Source organism: Mus caroli, chromosome 11 (genome assembly GCF_900094665.2).
Source record: "Mus caroli chromosome 11, CAROLI_EIJ_v1.1, whole genome shotgun sequence".
NCBI lineage: Eukaryota > Metazoa > Chordata > Mammalia > Rodentia > Muridae > Mus > Mus caroli.
In genome coordinates this window covers 40,109,624-40,128,317 of record NC_034580.1, presented here as the reverse complement: position 1 = coordinate 40,128,317, position 18,694 = coordinate 40,109,624, and the positions used below count along the sequence as shown (strand labels likewise).

General features: G+C 42.5%; 1 protein-coding gene across 5 annotated transcripts in view; it reads right to left on the bottom strand.

Annotated features, from left to right (window-relative positions):
- Positions 1 to 18,694, bottom strand: part of Ebf1 (EBF transcription factor 1) — a 390,034-nt gene that overhangs the window by 94,596 nt on the left and 276,744 nt on the right. For 3 of the 5 annotated variants that reach the window (XM_021175729.2, XM_021175730.2, XM_029483664.1), the window contains exon 9: positions 4,709 to 4,839. In XM_021175729.2, coding sequence (XP_021031388.1) covers positions 4,709 to 4,839 — 131 coding nt within the window. Of the gene's footprint in view, positions 1 to 4,708; positions 4,843 to 18,694 lie in introns of all 5 variants that reach the window. The other 2 variants (XM_021175728.2, XM_029483663.1) reach the window with 1 other exon arrangement.

Here is an 18,694-nt window from a genome sequence, read left to right as displayed (position 1 = left end):
GAAGGGAAGGGAAGGGAAGGGAAGGGAAGGGAAGGGAAGGGAAGGGAAGGGAAGGGAGGTCCCTCCTGCCTGCATCTCTGTCCACTTTTGGCTCTAGTGGCGTTGTTCTGGGGAGAATGCTCAAGAGAAAAGGAATCGTGCCACAACTGGCTTTTAAAAAGATGCAGTGTAGAATCTTCCTTTCCAAATGGGGAAACTGAAGCCCAGTCACCAACACTGAATAAATCCCTATTTTCTGAGCAATAAGACAAGAGTTACTGCCCAGTTTTGACTCTTTTTGCCCAAGACTAACCCCTATAAATCTACACTACTGCTTGGAATATAATATGCCCCACCCAATCCCCAACCCCCACCCTCACCCCTGCCCAACAATCCTAAGGTTACACTCAAAACAAAACAAACAAACAAAATAGGCCAATAAAGTACCTTAGAGTGCCTCCTCCTTGTTATTTCTGTAATTGAATAAAAGGATCGCGACAGCCTAAAATATCCACCACAGAACCATCCAAACATAACTGGGACTTGATTGGTTTTCGAACCATCTCCTTCTTATGCCTCTGTCCCCTCTGTCTTCTAGAACCTTGCCATGAATTGCAAGCCACAAATTTAATACTAGATTATATAAATGTTATGCAACTCTCTAATTTGTTTCATGGGAGCAAGTTGTCTTTCCAAGTAAAACACCAGATCCCACAAAGCCTGACTTTAATTGCCTGTGGTACCTCTCCCAGTGTTAGACAACCGGCAGGCAAGCCAACTGCTACTCATTGTTTCAAAATTGAAGGAATTCAGAAGAGATACTGAAAAGATGATGATCTGTAGAGAACAGTAGCACAGGCCCCTCCCTGCTCCACAGCCCTGTGAGTGGTAAAGCAACAGCATCAAGCCCATTTCTGGTCAAGTTAAAAAAAAAAAAAAAGACTCACCCCCACATTCAACATTAGCTCTCATCAACCCTGGTGGTTTTCCTCAATTTAGACATAAAACACTACAATGCATTTTCTTCTAAGTAATTGGGAGTAGGGAAGAAGACCTTAAGGATACCAGTAAAATAACCGAGTGAAAGGGAGGACAGGGAAAAGGGCAAGAAACAATAAAAAAGAAAAGAACAAAAGGATGGAAAATGTAATCAGGAGAGTCCTGTGAGGGTGAGCGCACTCATGAGGCACCCACAGAGTTTCTCTCTCTCTCTCTCTCTCTCTCTCTCTCTCTCTCTCTCTCTCTCTCTCTCTCTCTCTCCCAACCCTCAAGGGACAGCAGGGAGCCAAGCTAAACTACTCATTTGCAAAAGATGATGTGGTTGGGGGAGAGTACTGTGAGGGTAAATTACTCTGGTCCTATTTTCTCTGCCTCTTTCTTTCTTTCCTTCTTTTTTTTAATTCTTCAGCTAAAAAAAGACTGTGCGTAATGGCATCAACTGCTAACCTACATCACTATCTGCTTGTCCTGGCTCACCTGCCTCGGTTCTCCATCCAGGCTATGGAGTCAGGGAAATGGAGAAAAAGATTTTTTTTAAAAAAAAATCTACTTCAGATGATATGAACTGGATTTTACAGATAGCGTGTCCACCAATCATATGGTTAGGAATTAAGACATTGGATAAGCAGGGACCCATTTCAAGAGAAGAAGCCCAACCTGGTTAGTTGTCTTACTCCTTGGCTACAGCGTGGGTCTTTGCTTTGAAAAGGATAAATTCTCCATAGAAGTTAATGACTCCAAACAGAACACACACATCTAGAAAGCAAAGGGTCTCCCTTTTACCTCTTTGAGAGTGTACATGTCACTTCTATAAGACTGGCAAAGGTTACAGTACTGATAGGGACACCCTCAGCATGGAGCAGTGCTGGCAAGGGGTTGGGGGGGGGGGCACAACTCTTGGAAGATAAGATCTTCAGATGAGGACCATGGTCCAGGTTAAAGCAAAAATCGTTGTGAGGTTGACCTCCACAAGTGAACCTGAGAGTTTCTGTGTGAACCCGAGAATTTCCTTCCTTAGCACTGAAAAACTTAGTAGCAGACCAACTTACTAGCTGTCCCCTAAGCTCCAGCTCCTGTCCCTGAAAGAGAACAGCCATCCCCAGGCTTGCATGACAGCCATCACAAACACCTGACATGCTGCCTGGCTGGAAGTAGGGGCTCAAAGACTGCCAGCTACTCAAAGTGCATTTTCCTAGAGCTCTTTTCATAGATCTTACACTATTGAGCTCTGATCCTATCCAAACCAAGCCCTGACAAAATGGCTTTGAACTTGACTGATGAGTTATTTTGCCCCATCAAAACCAAAAGATGGCCACATGATTTCATGTTTGCTTCATTATCTTTTGTTATTATCTGCCATCATCACCTCTACCCTGGCTCTCACTATGACTCTCTGCTATGGTAGCACTTGGCTTATTCTGTACCTTTTCCCCTTGCATGTCCACTCTCTTTTATTATTCCCTCACCTAGATTGTATTTGCTCTTGGTAATAGGACATCTACTTCTTAAAGATTACACTATATGGATCAGATCTGATGTCTTGTACTACCTGGCTATGTGACCTTGTTAATTCTACAAGGATATCTGCTAAGTTCTCCTAGAGATTGCAATATGAGCTTTTTACCAAGACAGAACTCCTAACTTAAGACATAGCTCCCTAGGATACTTCAAAGGAGGAGAAGAGCAAAGAACCAGCAGATGCCCTGATGCTGTCTTCCTGTAGGCCACCTTGCCTGAGCAATGTGAAGCAGGACTCAGGTACCCACTTGGCAGTGGCAGTAGGGATCCAGGGAGGGAAGAGAGTAGATGCTCTGCTTCGGTGGATGTTCCTTTTCATGTGTTCTATTAAGTTCATTATGTGGAGACAGATCTTTTGAAGCAATCTGGTTAGCCTAGGTTAGATGCTAACCTAAGGTAGAGAGCGTCTCCTTGGGCACCTTCAGGATGCCTTGAATCAACTGCCTTTTGTCAAGCCCATGACACTTGATGCCCATTCTGATTCCTACCCCAGTCCTTGTTTGATTTTCGTAACACACACATCAAGGAAGCACCTTGAGTTTATTCTTTCCCATTCCTATCTTTCTTGATAAACCATAAAAGTGATTGAAATATTGAAGGTGTGGCTCTCAAAAACCTAGAAAAGCCTGATCTTGTATGGGGCCACTGTTCCCATCAGGCTGAGGACACCAGCAGGCAACAAAATAAGCCATGGATATGATCCTTCTCATGTGGTCCCTGATGCTTCCAGGGGAAAATGGAGTACAGTTGGCAGGGACAGGTTTAGTACACTTTTCTATCCCAGAATGTTCTAGCTTAGATAACAGTTAGTTGGATGGACTGAGAAGCCTGGTTCTGATTCAGCTTTATAAGAGCTTTGATGCTCTAGCCAGAGCATTAAACTACCAAGGCTGCGCAGCACGCTGGCAAGGGTGACTGCTCACCAAGTGGGTGGCTGCTGGTGCAGAGAGTGTGTGGATAGCTTTAAAATGGACAGGATCCACTTCGGTCTGTTAGTCAGGAAAAACATGCTCGACTATTACAGCCAACTCTCAGCTCATTCCTGTGGTCCCTCCAAGAAGAAAACAGAGCATCTAGAAGAGCCAAGTGGTGGCACCTGCTAAGACCAGTAGGATCAGAGGTCACAAAGCTTGCTTCCCACTCCAAGGCTGACCCTCACTTCTCTGTGTGTATATAAACACATTGGTCTTTCTGAACCCTCTGGGTCACTACTCTCAGTTGAATGACTATTTGTCTCCAAGGCTGAAGATGCTTAACAAGAAAACTACATCCAAGAGGTTGCTGGTTGTAGTCCACATAGAAGGGTGTTACAATCTCTCAAGTGCTGAGCACACTGCTTAGATCCCAAGACTCCATAAAACAGAACAGGTAGTACTACTTGGTAAGCAAGTAGGATGGAGTGACCTCTGTGGTCTCCTGTAGTCCCGACTCTGCTTTGATTTTATACTTTGAGATAACTGAGGACTTTGAATGTTCTGCATAAGATACCTAAGCTACATATTCAGATAACAAAGGAGTCTGTTTATAACCTCCTGAAATCATGATACTCTTGTTTTGAGGTCGCAAGTAAATGCTAATGGTTTCCCAGGCATGTCATCCAGGTCAGATCACCCTGATGAAAGCACTGAACACACAGAACAGTCATGGTCATGTGGTGGGAGTCACACTATAAAGTACCTGAAAGCTGTATGCTCCTACTGTGGAAAAACCCTGGGCTCTTCAGGGTCTCCGGGTGACTCACTCTGGCTGAGAGTCACTGAGTCAGTAAGTCAGGAGCTCCCTGTGTTATGACTGACATATGAATAGGAGTCTCTGAAGCTCAAATCACAGTAGATCCCATCTATGAAATATCCACACATAATTGATTTGCTGAGGTTTGAATAGCTTTTCCTATATATTTCATAATTTTGTATCTTCTTTCCACTTGCCATTATACAAAAGAGCCTTCAACCTATGGCAACTCCAAGAGGACAAACCACCAAACAGAAAGCTCTGGTGGTGCTCATGGGTTAGATGGAAGTGATGCCAACAGTAAGAATTTGCCTCCTGGGAAACTCAGTTCATCTTTTCCAGTTTCCAAAGTTCTGTGGACTAGAGGAGGGCCACCCAGAGTGGTACCACTAAATCCTACACATTCTATTAGAAATTCAAGTATAGACAGTGTCTGCAACTAGACCAAGCTATTAGATATTAATGTTCAGACAACACCTACCTCACTCCAGACCAGCATGGTACCGAATATGACCTGTAACCCATCAAAGAAATTGTCCCCTATGATGATCACAGTCGCGCCTCCCGTCGTCCATCCTTCACTCGGGCTGATGGCTTTGATACAGGGAGTAGCTGCTTTTCAACACACATGAAAAAGAGAAGGAGTCTGCTGTTAGAACCAAACTTTAATGATGGGAGACTTGAGAAAAAGAAAAAAAATCTTTCATCTTTTCACTAACAGAAAGTCCCTCCAGATCTCAGCATTTCCTAGCCACATAAGGACCAGAATCCTGGGGAGCAACTTTCATTCTTAAAGACACCCTTGTCATTGTTTCTATTGAGATGCATATAGTATTGCACCTGAATCTTCCTTGAAAGCTTGGGAAATTTAGCACAGAAGGCAAACTGAACAATGCTAGAGTTTAGAATGCTGTGGAAGCCTTATAGAATTGCTTCAAAGCTGAATGTATTTCAAGAAGTTGGAATTGCAACACTCTTGGGTGAACATTCCTGTCCAATGGAAAGCTAACAGGGTGAGCAGGAGGCTGGAGCAGGAAAGATCCTTGATCCATGCTTTTCTCTCTGTAACATTAACATAGCAACAACCCTCACTAAAACTCATTGCAACTATTTTCAAGTACATGTCATGGATCCCATTTTGTATATCCAAAGTTTCAGGTCACTTGAGGTGAGTTATGCAAACAAATAGCTGTGGCCTGGCTGAACCACAAACTGTCTACATGACCTTGGCTGTGTTGTGTTTCCTGGGCATAAAAACCTAGGGCTGACTTTTTCCAAGATCTTGTATCTCTCCTCTTTTTACTGCAAATGGCCTTTGGAGGTGAGAAATCATTTGCAAAGCTTGTCGTTGCCGCAAGTGGACTGGAGGTGGTTCTCCTAATGAGCATTTAGTACTCTGAACAGAATCACTAGCATACATGGGATGGTAAGGACTGTGACTCTGAAACCTCTCTGAAAGAACCTGGATACCACAAAGAATCTTTAACCCATCAGCACCATGCTGGTGCTCCAATAGTGATTACTGCAGCACTACTGCAATAGTGATTACAGACAGCACCTTCAGCAAGGCTGAAAAGCAAGCAAGATATTGTGCAAGAAGAGAGGGGACACCGTCCTCTTTAAGGAACGTTAAGTATTCAAGGAGGACTTCCCAAACGCTGCCTCCAAAGAGAACAGCAGTTAATTCTAAATGTGAGGGGGAAGTGCTGAGAAAATAATAATAATTAGTATTGGACTTTGTCAAATTTGGCAGAGTCTCCTGTTTTAACTTCTGCAATAAGCAAAGAAAACATTAAGTGAATCCCAGGGGGACCAGTGTTCACGTGCCACCACACAAACAAGTGGGATGGCCTTGGTCCTCATTCAAATTAATCCTCAAAACCTTGCACAGAGAAGTCTAAAAACATCCAAACCAAACATTTGGTGTTGGCTGAACTCACAGGAACGCATCTGCAGCTGAAACGGGGCAGCTCGGGTATTTACTTTTCTGAATTTTAGCCCCAAACAAAGCAATTAATCAAGAACATATAAAGGATCTATGATTGAACTGTATTCTTGTCCAATTTTGCTACATGAGATGATGGGGGTGGGGATCTGTGTCTCAAGGGCACAAGACTTTTTCTTACACAAAAGCTTTCTTAAAAACTAAAAGGTTGACACACACAGTTAAGGGCTTCTGAGGTAATGACATAATACAATGTAGGATTTCAAGTTGTTTCTAAAACAGATAAGCTACAGTTAACAACTATGCAACATTCATAATATACAACCATTTTGAAAACATTTTGTTAATATCACCCAATTTTTAAAAATTGACTTATAAGTCAATATACTTAGGTGCTAAGGTCCCATACATAAGATGTTGCTGTCTCTCTCTGGATGCCTTGGGTAAATATTAGATATTGGCTTAGACAAACTAGATGTTAGAACCCCATCTAGTTGAAAAACAAGGACTCCAGTGTTGTTATTAAATGCTGGGCCTGTGTTTGCCCGTGCGGAATGCAAAATGATCTTCATGTTGGCATCTATTAACCTTAGGTTTTCTGTTTTTATATCATATGTTTGCGATACAGACATAAGTGTTCAGACAATTGATGTCTCTTCCAAACTTCTCACCAGAGCATAAAAGGACATGGAAGAACACAGTGGAGCATCCAAGAGAAATCTGTCTATGGGAGGGGTTTGACAATCACGTGGTCAAGACCTGATGACTTTATACCTGACTCCTGTCCTGCTTTATCCACTTATTATTAATGAAGTAGAAAGTTCTGTATGTGTGTGTTTGTGGGGGGAGGAGTCTGGGTGGATGTGGATGTGGGGGGCTTGGACAGGAGGGATAATGAGAGTGTAGAGTGTATGGGTGTATAGTATATATATATATACACACTTGGAAACACTTGAACTTAGGGAACATGGCCATGCTTTTAAACACTAGGAACAGCTGTTCAGAAGCCAGAGAAAAAACATTGAGCCCTAGGAGTAAGGAACCAATGTCGATACTAGCTTTCTGGATTTCAGAAAGAAAATCTTAAAAGGTAACAACATTATGAACTAATAAAAAAGTGTTCCAAATAATTTGAAAAATTATATCTAATGAACCTTTATGTGCATGAGTGAGTGTGTGTGTGTGTGTGTGTGTGTGTGTGTGTGTGTGTGTGTGTGTGTGTAATTCCAGGTTACATGTGACCAGGTATTCTAGACAAAGGTCTAGAAGACAGGATACACATCAGTTGTCCACAGTGGGTCCTTATGAAAAGGGAACATGACTGGATTGGGTTTGACAGGAGAAGAAGGCTACTAATTTTTACTCTATTAACGTTTATATGGCTTGAGGCTTTTCCACTGAGCATATATTATGGTAATATATGAGTAAAGAATTCAATGAAGCAGGACACGTGATGATTTTTGTACTTCTTAAAGCAAATCAATACTAAAAAGAATCCAGCCAAGCGCCTAACATCAGCCGGGCGGCTTGGAGACCCTGGGACTCTCCTGCATCCCACTGGCAAGTTGTCTAAGGATGCTGGCCGATCCTCTGAGCAGCTATGGCCTCACTTGCCTTGATGCCATCTACTCACAGAGGCAGAGAAAGAGTTCACTATGTAAGCACTCACCCTAGCTGGATTCAGCAGAATTCGCAAATGGGGCGATTTACAGAGTTCAATAATACTCCGAGATAATCGATAACATTCTTTCTCCCAAAAAAAAACCATTATGAAATGGGAAGTGGAGGAGCAAATTTGAAAGCAGGACTACTTTTTTTAAAAATCAGAAAAAAAAAAAACTCATGGTTTAATTAATGAAAGACTTCTTTCCAGCCGCACATTTTCACACTCTGTCCACAAGGGCAACAGACTCATTGCTGGTTCTAAATTTCATTAAAAATAAAAGTTTTCCCCCTTCTTTTCTCTAATGCCTCTCCCACCCCTCGCCAGCCACCAAAGTCGAGATTTTCCTTCCTTCAAACTGTGACAATAACATGATTACCCCACCAGTTTAGCATAATGGTTCTGAAATGCTCCTGGCACATTGCAGAATTAAAGTGGGAATTATTAGGTAGCGCCTCTTTGTTATAATGATCACTCCACAAATAAAAGCTCTTCTCCCAAAGGTACTGCAAGGCACAAAATGCTAATTCTGAAGATTATGTGTGCGCTTTTATTAAATATTACTATGCCCTGCCTGTTTGAGGGCCTCTCCGCTCTGATTGTTTTATGAGGACCATGTTAATGTCATTCCGTCTTGCTAGCAGCAGGCACACATTTTAGCGTTTGTATGAGAGTTGATCAAAGGCCACGTGCTGGGGGAATTGCTGAGAAAACACGGACAAGCGATAAAAATCTAACAGATTAATTGGTTTAAATTTCATTTCAGGGTGTTGAACTTTGGCTCAGGACTTTAATACTACACCGTGAGTCAGGGCCTAATTACCAGATTTCCAATTTGCTTTTGAACAATAGCTGCTGTGAGAAGAAAAAGAAAAGGAAGAATCTAAAAAAAAAAAAAAAAAANCTCAGGACTTTAATACTACACCGTGAGTCAGGGCCTAATTACCAGATTTCCAATTTGCTTTTGAACAATAGCTGCTGTGAGAAGAAAAAGAAAAGAAAGAATGTAAAAAAAAAAAAAAAAAAAAAAAACTAAAAAAAAAAAAAAAAAAGAGGAAATAGCGAGAGATCATTCAGCTTCCAGTAAGGAGCGTGTGTACAGACAATTGCACTGGGGACATTTCTGATCACCTCTTCTACCTCCAGAACATGTATATTCTCTTCAAATCGCCTCAGAAGGCAGAGGAAACCACAGATGCCCTCAGCAGTTTAAAACTGTCTGGCTTCCAGAATCAATGCTACATGATGCTAGGCCTGCCTGCTCCCTTGCAACCAGAAGCACTGAGCTCTTGATCAGCAAGGTGAATTTACAAGCTCGGCCTCCAGTAGAAATGACCTATTTCATTGATAGAAAGCCAGGGGCTCGAGAGTGGTGTTTACCTCAGGGTTTATGGGTGGCCTTGAGAATAAGGGTTAATTGAGCTCAGAGGTGCTTGCCCATTGAGATGAATTAGTAGTGTGCATGCCTATCAGCAGGGTCCTTGGGGCTGCTGACCGATGCCTCACTTATTAGGGCAGCCATAACGATGACCCAGGCTCAAGGTCTATGAGACCTTGTTTCCAAAATGAGTGTTTGGCTGCCATTTTTGCCCCATGCCAGAAGCCTCAGTAGAGATGTGTTGTATGGCTCTGCGCCCTCCTTCTCCCTCTTTGTATACCATGGGCAAACAATACTCTGTCAATTGGCAAAATGTACAAATTTACGAAGTTTCAAATCACAATCTAAGTCTCTTAATGGTATTCACTGCGAATTGTGAAGTGGGTACAAAGTTGCTCTCTGGTCTATGCATGAGACAGATCAGACTCTTTTTTCTAACGTTCCACTAACCAACCCTCTATGAACAAGCAATTCTTAAAACAGGTACCTAAGGCTCCCAAAGGAGATGGCAAGCACGGCACCAGCTTTTATTGGTATCTTAGTGAAGACCAACAACTCATCTAACATCGATTCTATCATTCTACATTTACCAGTTAGTACAGTCACTTGCTCCATGGAGACTGTTGTAGGTTCCAGAGGTGGAGGTCTCACAGATTTGACACAAAATTCACAGGAAATGCTGACCTGTATCCGATATATTGTACACTAGTTTCTGCCATAATCATTCATTATTATTATCATCATTGGCCTCCTGTTAACTGGAGTTCATTTCTTTAATACAGTGCCCTGTGTGTTCACCATTTAGAGTTTGTCTGTTTTTATAATATAGAGTTTGTCTTGAGTTTTATTGTAAAGCCTCCCTAAGTGTTTTAGTCTAGCTACTTGCTAATGTGTTAGCTGAATGGACTGAATAGGTAGACTTGACGCCAGAACATCCCAAAGTAAAGTGAGTTGTCACTGTTTGTGTTTGTTCTTAAAGACATTTGTCTGAAATGAATGCTCATTAGGAAATGTATCACAACTGTTTCATACGAAATGCCTTTACTGTTAATGTTCTAATGGTTGATGCTTGGCAGAAAACACAAAACCTGTAAGCTGGATTCCTTTGATTTAATTTTTAACATTTTTTTGCCTGTCTGTCTGTTTGTTCATGGGGGCATACCTATGTCAGGGTATGTGTGTAGAGGGCAGAGTGGCCACAGGGGGATCGGCCTGACGGGACGTGAGGGGATTAGTTCTTTCCTTCCACCATGTGGGCTGCACATAATCAAACTTGGGCTGCTAAGTCTTGGCAGCAAGCACCTCTACCTGATGAGTCATCTTGCCAGTCTGAACTGAGCTCCTTTGTCTGCTCATAAAAACTCCCTCCTGTTTATCTGCTGGATTTGAGTGATGCTGTGTTTGGGAGTAACCCCATTCCAGAAGTTCTTGGGCCATGGAGGAGCCCTATTTTAACCCAGTGAGTAGTCGCAATAATTTGTCATGCTGCTTTTTTTGAGGGCAATGATTACTTTCCCCAAGTCTTCCTTAGTTTCCAAACAAGCAGTTAATGACAAGAGGGTTTGCCACTAGTTGTAAGGCTGGCCATCTCCGTCTTCACCCTGCACAGGATCTGATATTGGACCAGCTGTCCTCCAACAGTGTGCCTGAGAAGCTAGTAGCTGCTACAACACTACATCAGACATCTATCACCCATGGGGGAGCAGTCCCAGGTGCAGAATGCAAACAAACACCACTACAGGTCCCCCTCCTAATTCATAAGAAACAAATTCTATTAGGAAGTGACCAAGTGTGGCAGCCCTGTCACGAAGGCTACAGCAGCAACACATGCAGCTCTGAGGAGTTACGGGAGGCTGGTTCTGCTTTTCTTTATGGTCCTCTGCAATCGCACTGTGTAGTTAAGTATCTTATCACTTATTAGAGTGTGTTTCATTTTGCTATTGATCTGCATTTATTGCTTTGTCTAGCAAAATATCTAGATGTTGCTTTGCAAAGAATTACAGCATTTTATATATAAGAGTTTCTCTCATCTCTCTTCTCTTCTCCTCTCTCTCTCTCTCTCTCCTCTCTCACTCCCTCCCCCCCTCCTCTTTCTGTGTGTGTGTGTGTGTGTGTGTGTGGTGTTTGTCACTTTAAAGGGAAATGTAAGCCATGATATAGAGATTTCTCAATACCAGACGCAATTAAACCTATTAAATATTCCATGAGGAAATTGAGACTTTCAAGCGCTTTGCATCCTTTATCCCAAAGTGACTTCATCTGGCAAAAAAACCCTTTACTCTGACAGCATTAATGGCTCTGAAAAAGGAGGAGAGGCAAAACCTCCCAGTCACTAGATGGAAACATTGCTCCAAAGACTGTTCCTATAAAGGCAGGAAGCGGTTATCCTCTACTTGGCCCAAGTGACGCCACCTGCCATTCACAGACCTAGCCCACCACCTATCCACTTCCTACTTCATTTTCTGCTTTCCTATTTCTTTTGAAGTTCCAAGTGCCATCAGTGAGCACAGCGGCACCTGAGCAAGAGAAGGCCATAAGTGTGGTCACAACCGTATTCTGGAACCTTCTGGGGCAACTGCTTCTGAATGTCTGAGTCTGTCTCTCCAAGAACCAGAACTCTGTTCACTCTCACTCTTCAGGGCTGTTTAAACAATTTAGCAATGGGGAAAAAAATCTTGACATTTTGATGTGCCTATAACTTCTAAATTGCACTTGAAAGATTGTTGAAGGCTTTTGGATTTAATGACAGGCAACATAGCATTGTTTCATAATATACAAAAATTGTTTGTTAAATACAAGCAGAAGCTCAGAATTTTGTGACTCGAGGAGGGCTGAATACATTCAGTTCCAACTTGCCTTGCACATGTGACTAGGAATTAAAATGCACAGAATTCTAACTGTGAAACAGTGAAAGGCAAATGTCGCCACGAGCGTTCTCTCTCCTCCCCTTGTTCTGTGATTGTCAGCCACTCCAGTGCTAAGTAATATGGGGAAACAGGCATGGAGGGTAGGCAAACCCGCAGCATGAATTATTCATGGATCCGATTGTGCTATTTGTCGCAGCAGTAGTGAAACTGCTTGCCTCTGATGACACCATGAGTAAATAATTTTTTTTCCAACAAGGGAAACTTTTCTGCACACGATGATTTTGACCCTCTTCTCCTAATTAACCTGCTGTAGGAACAGTTTGAGGAAGGAGAGCCAGGGAGGCAAAGCAGTGGAAATCATCCACACCGACGAACACCCAATATTAAGAGAAGGGGAAACCATTTTCAGATTGAACAACAACAATACAATCATGTAACCACTTCTTCAAGGAGTACACTAGCCTTTATTCACAAGCAATCTTCCTGGGCTGGGACAATCATCAAGTCAAATATGAACATGTCCAGTGGAAAATCTGTGACATTAATCTTGGCTGGAGTCGTATTTTTAACGGGACGTGAATGTGTGTGTGTGGGATTATCCAGATGGCCATACAGGAATCGGTCTGATAGGATTAAACCTTTATGCTGAACTCCGCTCCATCTGTTCGCCAAGGCTTCCCTCTCCTCAGTTGAATATGAATTTTCAGCTCTGGGAGCAGGACTCAGGGTTCAGGGAAAGGAGAGATGTGTGCATGTGATTTGACATTACATGGGTCTGGCTTGGTTCACGTGAAAAAAAAATGAGCTAAAAAGCTTAAAAGCATTTCAAATCTACTCTTTGTTTTTTGTCCCAAGGTTTACTCTCCTTACTGAATTTGAGGGTTTATTTAATGTACTGTCTGTCAGTCTAGATATGGATGGTGACATTTGCCTGAAAAAGCAGAACAGGAAGATAAGTATGGTAACTTTGCAACAAACATGAGATATATACAGATGATGTATGTTTCTGAATGGATGCCTCAGGCAGAAGACAGACACCTGGGCTTTGCTCCCCACCTCCCACCACAAGAGGGTTAGTATTAGTCATTTTAAAACCAATTAGCTGAAACTATTCTCACTGTCATTTCTGTTATGCTTTGTATGTTTCTTGAAAAACTTTGTTGTTGTTGTTGTTGTTGTTGTTGTTGTTGTTGGGAAAAGGCCTGGGGGAGGCTGCAGTTTATATATCCATCTTGAATAAACGGAGCTGAATTCGGTTGGTGCTCCCTGCATATGCCCTCAGAACCTTACAACTGGACAGGTTGGATTATGGGAGCATTCAGGGTAGCATTCAGGGGCCCACCAAGAGGCAATGCCTGGGGTGGGTCTAGAGTCACCACCTCTGCCCTCACTGACAAAGAACCTAGAGAAGAGGGGCATGAGAAACTTCCCAGCTACACCTGAGATAAATATATGGCTATGTCGCCCGAGTGAAGGATCTTTTAGAGCCTTTCTCATCAGTTTTTACAGACACATGGTCAGTAGATGTGTTTCTATGTATGTTTGTGAAGAGAACTGTGAGAGACAATAACTGCTATGGAGGAAGGAAGGGCCCCATAGTAATCTAGCAACCATCTGTGGACATCCCATCCACTCTAGCACCCATCTCTGGATATCCCATCCACTCTAGCACCCATCTCTGGATATCCCATCCACTCTAGCACCCATCTGTGGACATCCCATCCACCCTTTCACTCCACACCATGTGGTGGGTGCACACGGCAGACCATCAAATAAGTTAGCCTTTCCAGATATTGGCATAGCTGTTGGGTCTAAGTAGTTGCCTCCACTGAACAGCTTAGATGGCAGAGAACAATGGTACTTCCTATCCAGATTTTAGTATGTTGCTAGAAAGTGTGGGTAGAAACACTCTCCGATCCCTTCAACTTGCAAACATTTTAGCCAGGTCATGAAGGGTGGTTCCCATTCTGGAAGTAGATGGTGCTAAGCTGTGAATCTCCCCACCACCACCGCCATAGCCATAAACACACACACATACACACACACACACACACACACACACACACACACAATCTACTCTCATGACAAGGGTATGTGTACATGCATAGGCTCAGAGTTTAGCCCTCATATTTTATCATCAATAAACTAGTTAACTAGTTAACTATAATTCAATCCCATTATTTAACCTGTTGAGCCCAGTTGCAGGAGCCACTATCCACAAATAACTTATTCAATGTTTAATTACTATGAAAATGTCTTTACTTACTCATATTACTTATATTACCAGAATAAAGAGCTAATGGACAGCACACTGGTAAAACTCCATCTTCTATTGGATAGCACAGATCTTGGGGCCATGTTTAAATAATCAAGCCTAAACTGTTAGCCATAACTGCCAGTTATGAGGTACCCTACATATTCCAGGAGATCTGCTAGGACTGATACCTTCAAATCCTGCCAAAAGGACTACAAAGCAAGTCCTCACAGGAGTAGGCAGGGAATTACTTCAACAGGAAAAGAATACTGTTGAAGTATATATAACTGCTGCCCTTGGAGTATATGGGCCTTGCACTACCAGCTCTTTAGTTTATAAAAAGAATTTGCATCTGTATTTTTTAATATAATCTTATTTTTGTCAGCAACAGAATTCTAACTAAATTCTAACTAAAGTTAGTATAAGAAGTAATGAAACTCACTGGGGCATTTGCAAATGCACATGTCATTTTAATCTGTTCCTATCTGTGATCCTTATCTACCACCCCTTTAATCTACCATGTCACCCTCTTGCTAATTCAAAATATTATGCCAACCATAGCCCAAGCCAACATAGGACTAAAGGCTAGATTCCCACCCATAACCCACCAGTGCACACAGCATATGACTCCTCCCCAAGTCAGCACTTAATTCTGAGCAGTTCATTTCTGTGGGGACTCATGCTGCCACTGACTGACTCATCAAACAAGTCTGGAAAGCCTACCATGGCCACTCTGGTGTTTCACATCTGCTCCGAGAGCCTGGCTGAGTTCCTGAGCGTGTCTCCTGCTGTATGCATGTACAGTTTTTGTACAAGTAGTTGGGCAGAAGTGCCCTGAAGGATTTCCACTGTCATTATGCAAGAGAGCATATATAGTGACTTTTGAAAGAACCCGTGTTTTGTACTTGAGCTGCATTTCAACCTTGCCCAACTTTTAACAATAACTGATGGGCCATGGTTTTCGCTTTTGCAAATAACTCGCTGTTTGTATTTCTCTCCACAGTACAGCTGCCGTGGCAAAGGAGGGTTGGAGTGAACTTTCATGACTGGGAGCCTTATCGTGCTGAGCCAGTTTCCTCTCCTCCCTAACATGGCCAGTGGTGCTGCAAGCCAGCATTTGTTACAGCACAGATGTTTCCGTGGTGATGATCCGTGACGTCACAAGGACAGAAATGTGGATCATCAAACTTATCTGCACATGACGAGGAGTGGAATTCCATCTCTGTGTAAGCTTTCTGTGGTACTGATTAAACTTCCTGCAGGACTGTTCAGGATCTGAACTATCCTGCCAGAACCGTGAGAAGAAAAGCCAAGATACTTGTCTTTTCCAATTCATTTCTACAACACGATAATTGTGTTCAAAGTCCAGTTACTACTCCCCAAAACTAAATGAATGGATGCCAGTTTTCGCCTTTTTGAGTATGGCTGACTTCCCCTCTCCTACCCTAGAGGTAGCTCTGGGCTCAGATGCAACACTGCCTGTGGATACAGGGACCCTCACAGCTCCTTGGCCGGTTTCGCTCTTTACCTCTGGGTGCAAATCCTTTTTCCTAACTCCAGGCTTCTGCCACTTTAATTGGGGATAATAATTATTTTTAAAAGCCCACTTCACGAGGGCTGCGGTGAATTTAAATGAGCTAATTGATGTTCAGAGTAAGAGGGGGAATAAATGTGAGATGGGAATAAGAATGATGAAGAAGAAAATGATTCCTCCCAAGATGGGGGCATGGCAGAAATGCAAATGCAGGTGAAATGTTCCTGGTATTTCTTCCTCAGGAAAGTTTCTGCTTGCTTCCACACTGTTCCTTTCTGAAAAGATGCAGCTTCTGGATGAAGCTGATGGTTTCTAGCATAGTCTAGAAAACTCAGACCAGTCTCAGACTCTTCTGTCTTTGTCATTGAGTCACTCCCTGCCCTTCCCTTTGCTCTTCTTGAGCTTATCCTTAATGTCTGTACGTAGACATACTCCTATGCACAGTTTGTGTGTGTGTGTGTGTGTGTGTGTGTGTGTGTGTGTGTGTGTGTACATGTGTGCAGAAAATCAGGCTAACCAGACAACACATCTCATGCAGACAGGAACTGCACCCATTGGCACAGTAATGGAAGCTGATGGTACTTGGCATTTAATACCTGATGATTTGAACACTGGTTAGCACTCGCAGGGCTTCACCATTGATATTAACTTTGAGTGGTGGGCAAGCTCACGTAGATTATTCTACTCTACAGATGAGGAAGTTGCAGCTCAGAGACATTCAAACTTGAGATTTTCAAAGTCTGCTTTGATTGATGAAGCCCAGCCGCCACCCCCCTTTAGTTTTGTTGCTTATCTGAAATATCATCTGTCCTGTTTGGCTAAAATGGTCACTTTGATCCTATAAATACAGCCAAAGTTCCATAAAATACCAGTTGTGTAATTTCTTGTCCCCAGTACAGAGGGTGGATACTTATTAACTTTACAGAGTGTTACTATTCCCTTTCCAAGTAAAGTTACTTCTCCCCTAAGACACAGACCCACATATGAACTATAGTAAAATCTCTCCATTTCCTTCTTCTATTTCCAAGTTCAGAAAAATGGCGCCCTTGCATAACATCACAGGCGCCAATTTAAACACAGTAACATTGAAAATGCTGCCAAGCTTCCAGGCATAGAAACATCTCTAGTGCTGCAAGTTACAAGGGCCACTAAACACACCCTGAATTTGTACATCTATTATAAATGATGCCAGCACTCTGAGGAATTTACACAGCTCAAAGCAGTGTCCCTCCACTTTCATTTGAAACCCGAATGTTGTGTATTTTAGTGATCTTCATTTTTATAAATGAAGAAAAGTATAAAACACTATTAACAAATAGATTATCCTGACACAATACCTTAAAGATATTTTACAATTTCACTGACATTTTTGTCCCCAATAAGGATTGAGTTGTGCCAACTAACCAAATCCAAAACACCTTCTAGGACAATGACAATGCTAAAATTTGAGGTCTGGGTTTATAGATTTGCTGCACATGATAGCTCCTCAAAGGACACTGCTGGTTTAGTCACTTGGGCAGCAGCAGGGTTTACAGATGAAGGACTATGAGGAAGAGGAAGAGATTTGAGGAAGCAGGGAAGGGAGGAAAGAAACTTTTCATTTTATAACACACATGCTCATCTCAATGATCTTCTAAATAACAGCCAAACCGTGTTGCTATCCACTCTTGTTTTACAAAGGCAGATATCATACCATTTTTACAGTCAATAGAAGAGCCTGGTATGATGACATTTCAGATTTGAACCCCTCCCTGTCCCTGTCCCCCAAGTCATTCTGGACTAGAACTGCAGATAAAGGTTGTGGTTTTAAACAGCTAGAATCTTGCTGCTTAAAAACCCTCAAATAAGCCAGCCACAGAGGAGCATGTGTTCATGTATAAATTATTGATCAATCGCACAGATTGGGATAAGAATCTATTAGTAGCAGAGTTCTGCTTTCATGTTTAATGATCAGATATGTGTTAGGTAGATGTAGACCTATTTGTGTCCCCCATGGTATAGAGAGTGTTACTTTGGTGTTTCATTTTCTCTTCCTGCCCTGGTGCCTATCTGGTCTGCTTCCCATATCAGCGCTTCTGCTATGACTGGCCTGCACATATGCTACAGAAGGATCTTAAAAGCTGTGCCACTGTCCTGCCAACTTGCATTGGGCAGGGAAGCTACAAAGCCCTACGATCCTCAGACTGCCCCCTTCCCTACACACAAGGTTGCTAAAATCCTGCGGATGGCGTCATATTCATCTGATAAGGGTGATGATCACCCAATTTCTATAAAGTTTCATTTCTGCCCACTGAGTATTTCAGGTTGCAATTCTGGCCCAGGGAGCTGGAGATGAGGTGCCCGATAGCGAGATGTGATACCAGGAGTTTTTATCTTAACCCAGAAAAGCACCTTCCCATGTATCACTACTCAAGCCAAGTAACTCACCCTTGGGATTGAGCATAGACCTGGCTTTTCAGTTTGCCTTTGAGTAATGTCGTCAATTTGTTTCAACTGGAGCAAGGTTTACATTACGGGCTCGAATAGCAAGAGCCTCTCTCCACTTCTGAAGTCCACATTGCAGAGAGAGCGGCTTTGACTTGACAATGGGAAAGAACAGTAGCCATGTGTTAGCAACTGTGTTAGGAACTTGGAAGTTTAAAGAGTGCAGAAACGAACTTGACTCTTCATTTAGCCACACCCAACTCCTTAACAGTTGGCCTCAGTTTCCCTTATTTTTAAGTGGATTCTATAACTGCATTGCCCTCCCCTGGCTGTTAAGAGCATTAAAAAATTAGCCAGAGCAATTCGACAACAAAAGGAGATCAAAGGGATACAAATTGGAAA